Here is an 18,259-nt window from a genome sequence, read left to right as displayed (position 1 = left end):
GTTCGCATTCTTGAATAACATCAAGGATGGTTTGTTAGACCCTTTTCACTACATCGTGAGTGATGAAGCATGGTTTCATCTTTCCGGTCATGTGAATTAACAGAACATGAGGAGCAACGGAAAACCCTAACACTGTTTATCAGCAACCACTCGATGATGAAAAAATCGGAGTTTGGTGCAATGTAACAGAAACGCGCATCATCGGACCGATATTTTTTGACCCTACCCTGAACACGGTTCCATATATGGAAATTTTTAATGCATTTTGTGCTCTAGCCACTGAATATGAAAGACAATACTACTTCTTCCAGTAAGATGGGGCAACCTGCTGCACTTCTAAGGTATACGTAGAACGAGTTCATAACGTCTTCTCTGAGGAACGAATTGTCAGCAAAGGTTTGTGGCCAACACGTTCGCCGGATCTAGCAACATGTGATTTCTTCCTGTGGGGACACCTGAAGAGCAAGGTGTATGAAACTAATCCACACACAATACAGGAACTGAAAGACAACATTAGCTATGAAGTTGCCGCCATCGATATCTAAACTTTACAGCGGTTGTATCTCAATATACTTACACGTGCAGAACTGTGTATTGGTGTCACAGGGGGTCACTTTCAATATCTTCTATAAATGTATTTTCACTGTATTTTTCGCTCTATTTTTCACTCTATTTTTCATTGTAAATAAATGGTAAGTCCATTTTCAGTTCTTCGTTTCTGCAATTTCCCTGCATTTCCTTTATTCTTACAGGGTTACTTTTGCCTGCACCAACCTATAATTAAACCTGCCTAAATTTCACCTCAACAAGAAATTCAGTTCATATTTTAATCACATATATATCATAATTCATAAACGATTCATAATCACATACATGCTTTCACGTCATGCGAAAGGAAATTTAGTTCCCACATTCAGCATTTGTGGTTATTTACCTTTCAGCAGTTATGGTTATTTACCTTTCAGCAATTATGGTTATTTGCCTTTCAGCAATTATGGTTATTTACCTTTCAGTAATTGTGGTTATTTACCTTTCAGTAATTGTGGTTATTTACCTTTCAGCAATTGTGGTTATTTACCTTTCAGCAATTGTGGTTATTTACCTTTCAGTACTTGTGGTTATTTACCTTTCAGCAGCAATTGTGGTTATTTACCTTTCAGCAATTGTGGTTATATGGTACGTCACATCCATTGAGAAGTGACGAATGATTTGCTTTTTACCAGTCTTCTCAAATGCTTATTAAAAGACTCTTGCGTTTTTACTTTTATTATTATTATTATTATTATTATTATTATTATTATTATTATTATTATTATTATTATTATTATTATTATTTTGCTAAGAAGACAGTTGAAGTTTGTACATATTAGAACTAGTGATATAACGGCATGATTACGTTACGTAACCGCGATTATTCTTAGTATATGATGTGTTTCAAAACAACATCGAGAACATTTGGGAGGTGATTTCTGACACCACGATGAAGCAAAAAGTAAAGAATGCTTCGTTTCGGAGTTATAGGCTATCGAAAACATGAGAAAATGAACTTTAAAGATCCATAACTCCAAACTATGTTACCTATCGTAGTCGGGTCAAGACTTCACTTAGAAACTAATATGTGCCCTGTCCAAAAATACAGGTAATCACGCAACAATTTTTATAGAGGGAGTTTGGCAACGGGTATTTAATTTGAAGTACTCACCGACTACCTCTATAAAACTTGTTGCGGAAGTACCGCAGGATTGTAAAACTTGGATATTTGGATAGAGTACATACTAGTTTCTAAGTATCCCCACTACGGTAGGTCCCATAGTTTTGAAGTTATGGATCTTCAAAGTTTATTTTTTCATGTTTTCGGCAGCGTAGAACTCCGAAAGGAAGCATTTGTAAGCTCAGGTACATCTATAATTTTTGTCTTATCTTGGTGTTAGGAATCATCTCCCAAACGTTGTCGGTGTTGTTTCGAAACACCCTGTATAAAATAATCGAAGCACAAATACTCAGATCCTGTGGACAGAGGAATAGAACAAACTTCCCTCCCACGCAATTTTCTGGCTTGCCGATGTTCCCTTATATCATTTGAGTTTGTTGCAAAACACACTTTTCCAAAATAATTTTCTGTTCTTTCTTATAACTCATGGCAAACTTTTTCTTTCAACCTAGTCTTGATAACACTAGTGCATGTAGTATCACTTGGCACTTCTGTCTTGTAAAATCTTTTCCAACTTCCCTCACCAATATTCCACCAACAATAATCGTAACTATTTTAATATTTTTCAGTTATTACACTTAAAACACGGACTTCAGGAACTGTTGTATCGCATTGTAATGTCATTCATCTATAAAGAAAATGCACTATAAGCACTTTCGCTCTATATTTCATCAGATAGAACGACCAAAAAAGTGAAGAAAAAAATAGGCATGAAGTATAGTTTGATTTCATATCGGAATACAGTCACGGTAATGTGCAGGACTCCTTAGAATACGGAGAATTTATCAGAAGAATATTCAGGATTTTTCAGGGATTAAAAGTTAGCTATTTTTCAATTGAAATGAAGGACATTTAATATAGTATACATCAGTGGCGTCGCCAGAAAATCATTACTGGCTGAAATGAGGGTCAGATGGTGTTCTAGAGTCAGTAGCACATACAGAATTACTTTATTGGAGTGACAGTGAGGGAGGCCAAGGTGCCATTTGTATATTATAGAGAAAGATGCCAGTTTGAAATGAGAAATGTACTTTTAAGAATCAATTTTGGTATGGAAACCATAAGGATAACTCTCACAGAGTTTGGATTTGTTACCATCTTGTGATTTAATAACAATTACTGAGTATTACTTGTCAACTGTAAGTTCACAAATTAAAAAAAAAAAAAAAAAACGAACAGCTATATTTTTTCCTGACTAAAAGAAAGTATCGGTTTGACAATATCTACAAACAAAACATGCAAGAAGTAGAGGGGATTACGCCGTTTGCTTTTAAGTATTTCTATGGATTAGAATCGAAAGCCTTTGAAAGATCGATGAATGTATTTTCCATTAAATATAAATAAGAATTAAAAGACTGAAACAGTTAGTTATTGAAACCCATAGTTACTCACCTTCCCCTCCAAGTTCACCTCCAACGCCACCCCCAAGGCTTCCTTCAAAACCCCCTTTACCACCTAAGTTGAAGCCACCTACAAAAACAACATTTTCATATTATTACTATTATTAGCATTATTATTTTGAACTTACTACTCATTGCTTCATCCATCTATCTGCAGGTATCAGAAGAAACTGTAAAGATAGCGAGTATTTCTGACATGTATCCCTATCCCCTTTCAAGTTCTGGCATTTTTAAGGTAAATTATAGATTTACAGTCAAGCAGCTACAGCATCATCCCTATTTACCCTTGGATCATGGTTCGTATCTCATCCTTTTCAGAATAGAACAACCTTCCAAACGGTATCATTCACATTTCTCTATCCTGTCTGAACGTGTTTGCAAAAGTTCAATCTTCAAGGTGCAAAAATAAGCGCGCCGAAGTATAATATCCCCACAATACCCCCAGATTCTCGTATAAAACAGGATGTCAGGTAAAAGTTTTCATGAGACACCCCTATTTATCCTAGGATCATGGTTCGTACATCATTCTCTTCAGAATAAACCAGCCCTCTTTCAAACAATACCATTCACATGTCCCCATCATGTATCTGAGGCTGATAAATAACGAAATGAAAGAGATTCTTTGTTTAAAAAATCCCATTTTTTTTACCTTTGTTCCCCTCTAGAGCCCCCCCCCCTCTGTTTTAACGCTTAAAAAATGCTAATTGGTGCACTGAATGTTTGTGCAAAATTTCAATCTTCTAGGTGTGAAAGTAAACCTGCCAAAAGATAATGAAAATAGGCTTAACAAAATAGTTCCTTTTAAGTTATTACGGGATCATCCCTATGTCTCGACGCAGAAAGGCGTGAAACCGTACGTAACGTTATACAATGCCTCTAGACTTGAAGAAAATAAAAGCGAAGTAAAAAAAAAAAAAACTTTATTGGTACGTTTTTAATCGAAAAACGAAGACACTACTTTACTGCCTATATATAGGTACAGTCACCCACAAAAGTACTTGGACCCCAAGTAATGGAATTATAATAGTCCGGGGTCCAGGGACTTATGTGGATGACTGTACTAGAACTTAAAAGGGCTAGATCTGGTTTCATCTCTGCTGCATCTATCTAATAAAAGAAATTGGTTTCAATATTGACTGTCTGAAACAAGAAGGGTAAGAGATAGTGGATTTTTTTTTTCTTTTTGGGTTGAAGTTTAGCTTTTCAGCGCCGAGAGACGTGGTACTGAAAGAGATGTGGACTCGGGGCCGGCTCTACAATATGTCCAACACGTCCATCTGCACGGGGCCTCAACTTTCGAGGGACGGCAAAATCTGTCATATCTATATTATTTAAAATAAATATTACTTGTTGGAAACAGAATTTATGATGTTGGTAGTTAAATTTACTAAGCTGACCTTCTATTTCAATACTACATTCATAAATCATGGTTAGGTTGCATTAGTTTAAGGACAGTACTAAAGCAAATGGTTAAACAAATTCCAGCATGGATTACTTGATTGTTGTCAAATACAAGAACTCAATTCTCGAACAATAGCGAACACATAATCCATTTAGTTAGTTATCACTAGACATCGGATTTTTATGCATTTAAAATTCGTGAAATATGCAAGCAACTATGCTGTTAAATGTGTTAAAATATGCACTTAATATGCACAAACAATGCAATAAAAGAGAGCATTTTCAAACACGCAGCAAAGTTGTGACAAAGTTTTATAGATGAAATACAACATCATGTACTTTGCAAAATCTAGAGCATTTTCAAACACGTAGCAAAGTTGTGATAAAGTTTTATAGATGAAATACAACATCATGTACCTTGTAAATAAAAAAAAATTAAAAAAAACTTGAGATCATGTTTTTATACCACTGTGTTTATTTTAATTTCATAATTTGTGTATTTTGAAAAGTTATGAATAAATAAAGTGTAACTGTCAAATAATAATGAAGTCCCTGAAAGGTAAAGTTTTGTAGGTGAAATACAACATCATGTACTTTACCAATCAGAGACTTTATTTTTTTATTATTATTATTTTTCGACAGCTACAGTTTATATATTCCTAACTTTTCACTGTGTTTAAATCACACAAATTATGAGATTAAAATAAACACAGTGATTTGAAAACACCATCTCTAGTTTTTCTTCACATTTGTATTTTTGATTGCATTTATTTTACACGAAATAATACGAGTTCACTTTTCTACACGTTTCCACTGTAGAAAAAAATAAATCAATAAATGAAAATTAAAAAATAGCTCCTTCCCGTAATTAGCTTTACAGTGTATCACAAGATGATTTCTTCATTTTTTGGTGTCAGTTTGTGACATTTGTAGCCAGAGAAGGACATGTTAACATCAATACATGTTACTGGACTATATTTATAGAGAGAAGCGAGTTTAACGTCTATATTTTCTGGCAAGTTGAAATTTAACCTTTGAAGATATTTTCCCATGACTCCAATTGTTTCGTTGTCGGAGTTTCTGGCAGTAACATGCCTCAAATTCTTTTCCATAGAGTGCCCGAATTTACCAGAAACTGACTAGAGCTCACGCCGAATTTCATCAACTAGAGCCAAGCATTCACTGAGAAGCATTCGTCGGGTCTCTTGTTTCTAAATTGATGCCGATAAAAATATAGCAATGTCTTTATCATTATCAAATTTCTCTTAACGTCTTGGCAATATTGTAAGCGTATTTGCTCTGTTGATTGGTTGATAACATTAATGTTCCTCCATAAACTAGACATCATTCCATGCAAAAAGCCGTTCTGTTGCATAGACATACAAAATGCATTGAAAATACAAACTAAAACTTATACTAAAATACAAATGCTGAGCAAAGCAATGTTTTATTATAAAATACTAATTGTGACAGTTTCGGATATCTAACATATCCTTCTTCAGACACTATCGAAAAGATTTTTCTCTGTTGAATTAAATGTTAACAGAACTTTCTTTCCCCATAACTTTTTTTTTGTTTTCATTATTCCGTCAACTACTGTCTGTTCCAAATGACAGGTTAAAGGAGCAGTAGAAAACTGTTTCTGAAATAACATGTTTGATACTGCAGAGAAGCGATGACGAAAAATTATGATAAAAAAATGTCCACACTGCTACAGAACGGCACCATGCTCTCAGAAGCTTGAAACTTCTCTGATTTATAGCGGAAGTTCTGAGAATTCCGTAACTTTTCTAGAAATTTCAAATTCCCTTACCATTCCAGGATATCCCCCTCATTTGCCACCATGTATTGCAAGTAATACAAATCTCCTCATAAGAAAGAGTAACCAAACTCTTGCTGCAGCTTTCTATTTTTAACGCTGATTCTTCTTTTTATCATTATTTGTTTTATCCTGCTCCAGCAATGCTGAGAAGAATGTTCCGCAGAATCTGGCACCTTATTATTTTGGGGTTCCGAACACGATGCAGCCGATGCTGATGTGTTAGACATATAGACATTAAATCAACAGTTGTCTGTTACACTTAAAACTCAATCAATAGTGTGAACACCTAAAGTTATAATTAAAGTTTACATAGTTTGAATATTTAGTACTTCAAGGGGGTGACGGAACTTGTGCACATCCTGCAGAATAAAATAGAGAAATTCTTTTAAAGCTTAAGAACAAAGATACACAAAGCCATAACATACCTTCTCCACCAAATTTGCCATGAGCACTGCCTTCCGCATTCAAATCTATAAATAAAACAGAAAATATTATACATTATTTTACACATATTTTTAAAGAATGCTTATGAAGTCTAACACTTAAATAGGCACTAAACCGATTTTCATAGTGCTTTGCAAGCCAAGGGCGCCAATCCTGGGGGCCGTGGCGTCCCGCCCCCCGCATTGTATTTATGAATATAAAATATTTGGCATAATTTGAATGTCATTTGTCTTAAAATCCTCATATATGTCTTCTGCGTCAGAATGGGTCCCCTCAGGTGCCCTTCTTTGCAGCCTTGAAAACACAAACCGCAGAATTCGAAATTGTGTTACTATGAGTGTTTCGTCAGACGAAATTCATCTTCTTCCCGAAATATTTCTGCTGCAGCACGTGGACATATTCCTGTTATTGTGACGTGGGCTACTCGTCTCATTCTCATTACACCGCTGTCACGTGGGACAAAATAGCCAATGGTATCCATTCCTGCACCCAGGACCGTAGCCAGCCCAAAAACGTAGGGGGAGCCCGGTGGAGGTTAGGGGGGTCCGATCCAACCATATTATAGTTCATTTGCAAGCCTACCATGGAAGTTTTAGGAGGTCACTAAAAATTTAGGGGGCGGCCCACTAGACCCATCGTGGATACGAGCCTACCTCCACCCCTTCTCTAACTTGTAAGAGCGAATGAACGTTATAATTATTTGGCTATTTTTTAAAATTATAATTACAGATGAAATCGCAATTAGTTATGTGAATATTATGGAAGTATATTTATCAGTATGAGAAATAATTTATTTTTCATGTATTACCTAATCATTACGCAAAACCATGAATACAGATTATATACTCCCCTACTATTTAAGTTCTATTTCTCGATGTGTTTTCTCACATCGTATAGCTTGCAATCATACAAATAGTAACTTCAGTCATACTTTAATAAGTGAATATTCTTCAAGTAAATAAACAATATTGATATCGCTTGATAAACTATTTACTTTTCTCCAGCACTTGCGCGTTTGCATTGTATAAGCTTAGTAGACTAACTCGGACCAGCACGTAACCTTGCCTGTTTGCTTTAGCAACATTTTTCTTTAAATATTTGTGCCAGTAATACCAACTTGAAATGTATAAAATATCATCTCGAAAAAAAGAAATCATGCTCATGATAAAATGCGTAAGATTTGTTGTCTTAATCACAATATATAGTAACGCTTTCTCTTTGATCAAAACAATTATGACTATTTATGCATTATATTGGTATTTTAAGAAAATATACATACGAATATAGTAAATAATTGTTCCAACTTACAAAGTTTGATTGAACGTTTATATATGGAACATATTTGAAATGATCAATTGCTTAAAACATTATTATTTCCAGCAGTAGTAGTAGTAGTAGAAAATTAGGAACAATTGCTAGGAAATAATAACGTTTGTTTCTGATCAGTCATATTTTTGACCTATAACAAGGATGTGCCTTATGTATTCATCAATTTTTCGCTAAACACGTTACGTTCCCAGACAGTACGAATCAATGTTGATACGGATGACGTCATCTCGTAGTCGTGTTTGGTAGTTTATTTATCTATTGCAACTGCACTGAAGAAAGTCATCTCAACACTAAGACTGAGAGAAATTGAATATTTTCCATGTTATCTTACATCGGAAGAATCAATATTGCAAATGATAAAATTTTCTTGAATTACTCAGCGGGAATCAACCCCAGGACCACCTGCATGTGAAACCAACACTTAACTCACTACTCTAAGACACCGCTGTTAATTAAGGGGAAAACTCGATATGACCCATATTTACTAAATTGCACACTTTTATGATTCCAATGTTGTAATAACGTCGAAAAACTTTTGTTTCGGTCATAATAAAACAGTAAGGTGTTATGTGGGACCAATAGTCAAAAAAATCAAATCTAAATCGTCACAAGTAAATCCTGTGAACTCCTGTTTAAATAATAGTTGTATTTAGTTTGTAATGAACAAAATAGTTTTAACATACAGCTATTAAAATTAAATAATAATGTTATGTAAAAAGTAGTTCACAAGATTCCAAAACAACATGATACGTAATCAAATGCAGTTGAATTCGTTCCTCTAGTCGCTGCCTTAACTTAGATTTTTGGGGGAAGTGTTATTCTGGCAACACTGTAATTTTTATGGTCAGCAACATTGAACATTCTTCAGGTTCATATTTTCTGTTGTAGAATAATATTGTGGTAAGTTGCATTTCATTATCTCCTTCCACTTAAAAAGAACGTGCAAAAGAAAAAAGGTAAATTTTGTATTATTTTTAGTATGTCAGACTCTTAACTCTTATACATTTGTCTCCAGAAGAATTTAAAAAGAGAACAATGTAACATATTCCAACATTTAAAGTGAGTTCATGCAACCATTCAATTTACCATTATATCAGATACTAACCTACATTTTTGTCCGATGACAGCAATCGTGGTCCTGGAAAAATAAAAAAAGAAATGTGTTTTAGAATATTTGCCAATGAAGCGAGTGCGATGTAAAGTATAAATCATATCATATCCTAACTATATATAAAACTACATGAACTGACATAAAATAAAGGAATACTTCCAGTTGACGTGGAAAGTTGAAATTTGGCATGATTTTAGCTTTACGGGACTAACCCACAGGAAAATTGCCAAAAGTCAATAATTTTAGTTTTTAGAGGTCTAATGTGGGGATGAAGAAATTCCTCATGTTATTTAAATGGGCCGTTTTTTTGGAAGTAGAATATCATGTGTTAGATACTTGGAATTGGAATTAAAACTTGACATTCGGTATGCTTGTACGTTTTCGTTAGCGTTACCTAAGTTAATTACAAAAAATAAAAATTTCCAACTTTAGAGTGGTTTTATCGGGAACTAAAAAGTATTTCTTATGTTATTTATATGGTACACTCTTTACAGCCCAAAATTATTAGGCACCTCCTGTAGGGCTACAATGATTAAATTTGACATAATTGTAGCTTTTCAAGACTAACCGACAGAAAAAATGCCAAAAGTGAATATTTTTTATTTTTAGGGGGTCTAAAGTGGGGATGAAGAAATTCCATATGTTATTTAAAGGGCTTTTTTAGACCTATAATCTCATGTTTTAGGTATCTTGAATTGGAATAAAAACATGAATTCGGTATATTTGTACGTTAGCGTTACCTAAGTAAATCACCAAGTATAAAAAATTCTAACTAGAGTGGTTTAATGGGGAATTGAAAATTTTTCCCCATGTAATTTATATGGGACATCTACACCCCAAAATGTTTAGGCACTTCCGGCAAGATTAGAATGATAAAATAAAAAGAATGATTATATTCTTCTGGGACTAACACACAGAAAAAATGCCAAAAGTGAATATTTTCAGTTTTAAGAGATCTAAATAGGGGATGGAGAAATTCCCATGTTATTTAAATGAACATTTTCTTAGGATACAAAATCTTAATCTTTTAGATAGTTGAAATAGGAAAAAAAACTTGAAATTGTGGATTTGAAAGGTACGAGACCGTAGGCTGACCAAACGCGGGGGTCTGTGGGCTGAGACCCCAGCTAGGCAAAGGCGAGTGAAAACATAAAATACACATGAAAATGAATTCAGCACCCAAGTTTTCGATCGTTACTCATTAATACGACTCGGATTTATATCATCTAAAAGCTTTGAGTACATGCATGCATTTATATCCCCAAAACAACAAAATATGTCCTAAATGCAACAGAGTAACCTACAAAAAATAAATGAATACTTAACGAAAAATGTTAACAATAGCGATTAATTACGGTATGTATTTTACGAAGTTATTTTGTAATGAATAAACATCTTTAAGCTCTGAAGCATCGGCTACAGAACATTGGTGATACCATAAAGAATAGCACCTGTATGGCTGTTTATTAAAAAGTTTACAGTCATTTGTTTGTACACTGAGAAAACAAAATCGCATGTGACGTACGTAAAATCGTATGCTACATTTGGAAATCCTGTAGTTTTTGGACTTCCTGTAGTACGTATGTGACTTACAGCAAAGGTATAACTGAAAACTCATGTTTTATAGTACTTTCTGTATAAGTGTTTCATCTGTACGTACTTTCCGTATTAAACAATATAGGCGATCAGAATCTCACATACAAATGGACGTATATAACATATAGCTGACGAAGGTAACATACATATATGTATATAATATAAGGAAGACTGTTAGATATCAGACATAACTGCAACGTCATGATGTAACATGTAAGAGCAGTGCCTATGTAGCATACGGATAACGTATCTTCCGTACTGATTTATGTAGTAAGCAACAGGATTCCGTATATTTGTACAATATACCGCTATCCGGAGAACGGATTTTTCTGAGTGTAAATAAATGTCGTTAAACCTGAAGCATCCATCACTACGTGATACTGACCCTACAAAACAAAAACATGAGCAAAAAATAGTGTTTATTTTAGCACGAAACGTAAAGTGTGCTAATATTTATACTGTAAACCTATGTGAAAATGTTATACGCTATTGTAATTAACACGATACAGTACAATATGCAGTAAAGAAACTTGACATCCAGTATCACTGCAGGGGAGAGAAAAGCAGAGGAACGAACACCAATATAGCGATTCCTTTTTACAAAATGGTTGATGTTACTCAGATCAGAAAAGGACCATTTCCCTTACAGTGCACAGTATTCTTACAAATTTTCCACAAGTTTCAAATAATGTCATTGACCATACTGGTAAAGCTATACAAAGAATGTTCAAATGCAAAGATACGAAACATCGTACAAAACAAATTGTTCGTAATACGCATATGCTGCTTTGGAATAGCGTGGTGCGACATTTAAAGACGAGAATGCAGTGTCCGGCGTGGTTGGCACATGCGCGGGCGCCTCTCACATGACGCAGGAAAGAGTCAGGCAGTTGAGTATTCCATCCAATTGACGCGGCAGTGGGTATGAGGGAACCATGACATTCACATAGAAAATTTCGACGATTGATGAGCAGCGACTTGTTACCAGATTTCTAAGGGTTAAAGCGGCTGATATTTATCGCCGTATACAGGAAGACTGTGTGTCAAACAAGTGACTGAGAAAGTGGAGTGCCTGTTTTCGTGAAGGCCGGAAGAGTTTGAGTGATGACCCGAGATCAGGCCAGGCAAACATGGTAATCATGGCCAAACTCATCGACAAGGTGAACGACTTGGTGAGAATTGATCGACATGTCACAATGATGGTAGGGGCCAGCGTTGGAACAGTGTGGACAATTGTGCATGAAGATTGGGTTACTAGAAGGCGTGTGCGCAGTGGGTCCCGAAGATGCTTAGTGAACCGCAAAAGGAACTGCGTATGAAGCTAGCACTCGAATACCTGTTTCAGTATCATGAAGATCCCGTATTCCTAGAACGGATCGTCGCCGGTGACAAGAGCTGGTGCTACAACTTCGAGCCAGAGACAAGTGGGGCAGCATGCAATGGAAGTATGCATCGTCACCTCTCCTTAAAAAATCCTTCATCAAGCAAGGTTATGTTCACCGTTTACTCCAACGTGCGAGGTCCGATACTCACCGAATTCCTCGAACACGGAAATCCATTAACAGTGACGTGTACTGTAGACACTCCGTAGCCTACGCAAGTCCATTAAACAGTGAAACAGTGGAACAGTTGTGCTCAGGTCTCTGGTGATTACTTTTGAATAAATACTTCGATTATACCACAGTGTCGTTTCATACCTTTTCATTTGAACACTCCTCGTATATGAGCAATGGTGAAACTCATTAAAATATAGACCCAAGTGAGCTTCGTGGTGGACAAGTACCGTATGCATAGATTTTCCCAGGGTTCTACGTTTCTCCCACTTTCTTTATTCCACCATTTCATTCATTTCTCATCATCACCGTCTCCTTTAGTCTAACCGCAATGGGACGTAAAACTTAAAAGATTTCGTTTCATTTTCATTAAAATGTAACCAAAAAGTGTACTTTTATATTCCTTCGGGCATGTTTACAAGAGACCGAAGTGCGTTAATATTTAATTAGATATGTAAAACGATACGAGGACAAAAATGTGACATGTCATAGAAATCCGAACCCTACTCATTAAGGTGTCAATTATCTTTTCTCTTCATGCTCCATCAGACACACATCTACAGTTCCTCTTAACACGTCCCTTTCACAAAGCGCTATCTAATTATAAACATACCCAATTACTTTAACCGTTATTACTTCTCCTGCACCGTTATTACTTCTCCTGCACTGATAAAAGAAAGTAATTTACTTATGGCTATTTTTATAAAGTAATTTCTTGTCTCTGAAAATAATATAGCATGGATTTACCTAATCGGTAATTGGTTTTAGCTGTCATGGAGTGCGGGTATATGTTTCAAAAGTTCTGAAAGGTTCTGTTAGAAATTTTTAAGTATTTACATTTGTCTAATATTATTATTAAAGGTGATCGGTGAAAGGTTTATAGAAAAAGAGAAAGAAGTACATGTGGTATTTATTGATCTAGAAAAGGCTTTCGATCGCATAGATTAGAAATTCTTGTTTTAAGTTCTTAAAGAAGGTTGGACTAAATGCAAAGATGGAGGACTCATGAGAAACTTACATAAACCAAGAAGCAAGTGTTATAGGGGAGCCAGCAAGAGAAGATCTCTGACAGCTCGTAGTGACGTTGCCATTACTCACATGTCAAGGGTTTTTTTAGGTGCAACTATAGTGGTAATTTAATTAATGGTGTAAGACAGAGTGACCGTGGTTGGTAACACTACTACCAAAGTAGGGGTTGCTTTGTCCCTGCGCATGTGGTAAGAAACGTCAGAGACCATCTCTTGTTGGCCCTGCTATAGAATAAGGAAGGAAATGACAGAGGAGAATGCAATTGGAAGGAGAATTTGAAATTGATGCTGTCTCTCGCCTACCTTTTTAATATCTATCTAGAAGAGATAGTAAATTCGATAGGGATGCTGTCTCTCGCCTACATTATTTAATATTTACCTAGAAGAGATAGTAAATTCGATGGAGATGCTGTCCCTCGCCTACATTATTTAATATCTACCTAGAAGAGATAGTGAAAAAGAGCCTACATAATGAATACAGATTTCAGTAGGAGGTAAAATGATTAGTTGTATACTTTTTACAGATGATATGCAGCTTATTGCAGAATCTGAAGATAAAATTAATAAGATGTTAGAAAAGTTGACGAGGGGCTGTGAAGAATATCGGATGAAAATAAATGTTAGAAATGCAAAAGCCATGGTGATTGGAACGAAGGGGTTAGTGTCAAATATAGAAGTAGGAGGGGAAAACATAGAACAGGTGACTAGTTTTCGATACCTGGGTAATATTATTAGTGATGATATGAAGTGTGAACATGAAATAAAAGCAAAGATAGGAATGGCGAAAGAAAAGTTCAGCAGAAAGAAAAGACTATGTTGTGAGATCTTGAATAAAGAATTGAGAAACTGACTTATAAAATGTTTCGTGTAGATTATTGTGCTGTATGATCGGAAAAATAGACATTACGCAAAAATTAGTAAAAACGACTGGGAGTCTTCGAAATGTAGGTGTGGAGAAGAATGGAAAGAATTAGCTGGGTCAAGCGGAAAACGAGTGAGAGGGTGTTATAAATGGTAGGGGAGAAAAGAATAATTTTAGACCTTATTAAGAAGAGATACTGATTGGGACATTGGCTAAGAAGGCACTGTATCATGAGGGGGCGTGCTAGAGAGTACGGTGGCAGGAAAGAGAGGGAGACGGTGAAGTAGACTACAATTAATGGACGATGTCAAATCATAACAGATAAATCGTACATGAAGAAGAAGGGATTACTGGAAGACCGTGAACCATGGAAGTTTCTCAGTTGCAGCAAGTGACCTGCCAAAACTGCAGAATACCTATGACGATGACATTTGTCTCTACCAGATTGTATTGTTTTAACAACTTCCATTTACCTAATTAAACACACTTCACCAAATGCGAAACTAGTCCTCTCAGACTATTTTCAAACAGCTTTTCAAGAATTTCGTCTACAACTAGTCATCAACACGTTTGATGAGATTTAGATTCTTAGATCGAAGGAAAACGCACAGGCTTTTTCAATTCTGGTGACAGACGAAAGTGAATGGAGCTAAATCATGCTAATACGGTAGATGTGATACTAATTTCCATAAACTTGTTTCAAAATTTTCTTCGTTCAGTGAACAATATGTGGACATACACACTGGCGTCTCTGGCATGTAAATTTTTTTTGGGGGGGGACATCAAATGAAGTGATTTAAATGGTACTGCCTAGCCCAACCTGTTTATTAACTTCGATTATATTTGTTACCTTTCTGCTTACCTTCACGGCTCCCCTAAGGTATATCAAGAACTTGATTACAATCGTTTCACAGCCTGAATATTATATTCCAAATAAATATAATTACTATTATTTATATGATATCCTGTCGGTAGTAAATAAATTAAATTACAATAAAATATTGAATATTTTGTAGTTCAAAATATTGGGGGGACGTGTCCCTCTCGTCCCTCCAGCCAGAGACGCCCGTGGACATACATCACCAATAATTGTTTGCTTCGGAGTTATCAACGGCGATTCATGTGCTTTGTCAAAGTGGACAGATAAAAGATTGAAGTAATTTTCTGTATTAATTGCAGTTCCTTTTGCTAAATATTCCATCAAGATTATTCCATCAAAACCCACAAATATCGTAATCATTAATTTATAGAGAGGGGGATCATTACTTTACCTGATCAACTTCATTCTGGTGATATCTGTCTTGAATCTGGCCAAACGTTGCTACACATGAAGAAGGTTATGGTTGGTAGTAATTTCAACATGACAGCCACGAGATATCCTTCACAATTTTATACAAAGTGTTCAAAAACGTACAATATTCGCATTAATAACACCTGTAAACAACCAGAGCTTCCACACAAGAAACTCTTCAAACACATAACCAGTCAAAAAATGCTGAATGTGATATAATCCACACTGAGAAAAAAAATTCGTATGTGGCGTACGTAAAATTGTGTGTTACATTTGTAAATCCTGTAGTTTTTTGGACTTAAAGTACAGCAAACGTATAACTAAAAAGGCATGTTTTATAATAACGTCTGTATAAGTTTTCCATCTATATGTACTTTCTGTATGAAACAATGTAGGCTGTCAGGATCTCACTACAAATGGACGTATATAACATATCCCTGACGAAGGTAGCATATATATATGTATGTAATATAAGGAAGACTGTTAGATATCCGACATCCTGCAACGGCATGATGTAACACCTAAGGGCAGTGCCTATGTAGCATACGAATAACGTATCCTCCGTACTGATTTATGTAGTAAGCAAGAGGATTCCGTAGATTTGAACAATATACCACGGCGAACGGATTTTTCTCAGCGCACGCCCACTATTGAACTTGGTGTAGCTTGTTGCTGTTTGTTGCCGGAGCCCAGCTGTCAGACAGGTATCGTTCTCCCAAGTGTCTCTTGATAAGACTAAGTTCGGAGACCTAGCAGGCCAGGCTGAATAAAATATTTTGAGTTGGTTATTTGGAGATTGACTTAGCTATATCAACTTTGGTGCCGACCTGTTTTGAACCAAGGTCCGATTATTAGTTTGGAGTTCATATCTCGAGGGCATTTCTTCGCTAAGGCTTGACAAGAGGCCAATATTCTTTTGTTTGCTTTTCTATGTTCCTTACTGCCTTATCAGACACTTTGTACGCATTGCTTTTTAACTTCTCTTTACCCAAAGGAGTGCTTTTATAATAATAAAAAAAATGTAGTTTTCAGATACTTAGTCCTTAACTTATTCACTATTTTCCACGTCGTCATAAATCGCTGAACTAGTAATTTTTGTAATTTAGGAACTTTTAAGCTCCAACTTCCTTCTTTGACGTCAGGTAGTAGACTCCAGAATCACCCTATAGCATGTTGGGCAAAACCGGTGACCTTGAGATGAGAAACCAGTAAATGGAGATTAATGTAAGTTTTGCATGACACGAAAGAGGGATGGATTATGAACCAGACCAGCGTCGAAGGGGAACGGGTTTGAAAACGAAAGGAGCTAGTCCAGCTATGGAAACTATGCCGACGATTCTCTACAAGGCATAATAGCATGAGATTCATACATCAGGATCCAAATTTTTTATACTTTGTTATTTCTTTTATTTGTGCTAAGGCGCTTTAGAAGTTTGGCCCTTCGTGTGGTTATCTGTTCTATTACTGAAACCGTAAGAAAGAAACGATGCCAAGAGAGAAGCATTGGAAAACAAAGGGTTTAGCATTAGTAGAACCAAGATAGAATATTTACACTGTTCTTTCAGGAAAAATGTAACCGAGAACACAAGAATACGACTGGACGGAAAAGAAGTGGTAATGACGAAGAAATTCAAGTACTTGAGATCAATTTTGCAGGAACATACAGGAACAGGAGAAGATGTAAACAGCAGAATTAGGAGCGTTTGGGCGCAAGGAAGAGAAGCGGCAGGAGTGTTGTGTGACAGTAGGGCGCCACTACGTCTAACCCGTAAGTACTACGCGGAATCTGTCAGACTCCTCTGTCGCCGTAACTTTCCGTTCGACCGCCTCTCCCGATTGTTGCTTCGTCTACCTTCTTGGTTATATTTAGTGTGAATGCAAAAATTAACATTGTGCAGTTGGTTTCTCCGCAATCTATTGTTCGGAGTCTGACAGACTCCGCGTAGTACTAATGTGACAAAAACATACGTAGTACTTAAGGGTTAAATGAAAAATGTACAAAACAGTAGTGAAACATGCCTTATTATACGGAGCGGAATATCGGACGACTAAGACGACGACTTAGTTGAGAAATACCGCACATAGTAGAAGGATGTATGTATCTGTTTCTGCACACGTCTCGCAAAGTTTGTATTATATATATATATATACATACATATATATATATATATATATATATATATATATATATATATATATATATATATATATATATATATATATATATATATATATATATATATATATATATACGAGAATAATTACGAGAAATAAAAAATAAAAAATAAATAAATAAATACGTTCTACCTCACATTGCAACCTTCCTTTCTTTCCTGCACATCTTATTCCTGTTCACACATTTTTAAAATATTTTCAGAACAATTTTAACATATTTGCTATTCGACTTTCAAAGGAATTTTTCCAAGTTCGAAACATTTTAACATCGAGTTTGTGTAACAAACGAAAGAATCATAAGCAGAGCTTCCATAAGAAGGAAAGTGTAAAAGATGCAGTTTTCCTAAGTTCTCACTCAATGAGTGTTCTGGTAAGAAAAAAAATCTGAGTTTCCTACGGATTTTTTTAAGAATGAGTAATTTATTACGAGCTTTTTAGTAGGAGTCAGTTAAAAATTGTTCATCAATTAAATTAAGGGAGAAGAAGCTTGTGGGAAGCTGTGGAGGTTTCTGACGTGCTAAGACACAATTTAGTTT

At 35.6% G+C, this 18,259-nt stretch overlaps 1 protein-coding gene across 3 annotated transcripts in view; it reads right to left on the bottom strand.

Annotated features, from left to right (window-relative positions):
* Positions 1-18,259, bottom strand: part of LOC145683740 (uncharacterized) — a 138,252-nt gene that overhangs the window by 107,919 nt on the left and 12,074 nt on the right. For 2 of the 3 annotated variants that reach the window (XM_081755268.1, XM_081755269.1), the window contains exons 3-5: positions 9,213-9,245; positions 6,760-6,804; positions 3,104-3,181 (exon numbers count right to left, since the gene is read on the bottom strand). In XM_081755268.1, the coding sequence (XP_081611394.1) occupies positions 3,104-3,181; positions 6,760-6,804; positions 9,213-9,245 (156 nt within the window). The remainder of the gene's footprint in view (positions 1-3,103; positions 3,182-6,759; positions 6,805-9,212; positions 9,246-18,259) is intronic. The other variant, XM_081755270.1, reaches the window with a different exon arrangement.

Source organism: Thermobia domestica, chromosome 4 (genome assembly GCF_964235325.1).
Source record: "Thermobia domestica chromosome 4, izTheDome1.hap1.1, whole genome shotgun sequence".
Taxonomy (NCBI): domain Eukaryota; kingdom Metazoa; phylum Arthropoda; class Insecta; order Zygentoma; family Lepismatidae; genus Thermobia; species Thermobia domestica.
The sequence above is the reverse complement of the archived record's forward strand: the minus strand, read 5'-3'. Positions and strand labels throughout refer to the sequence as shown.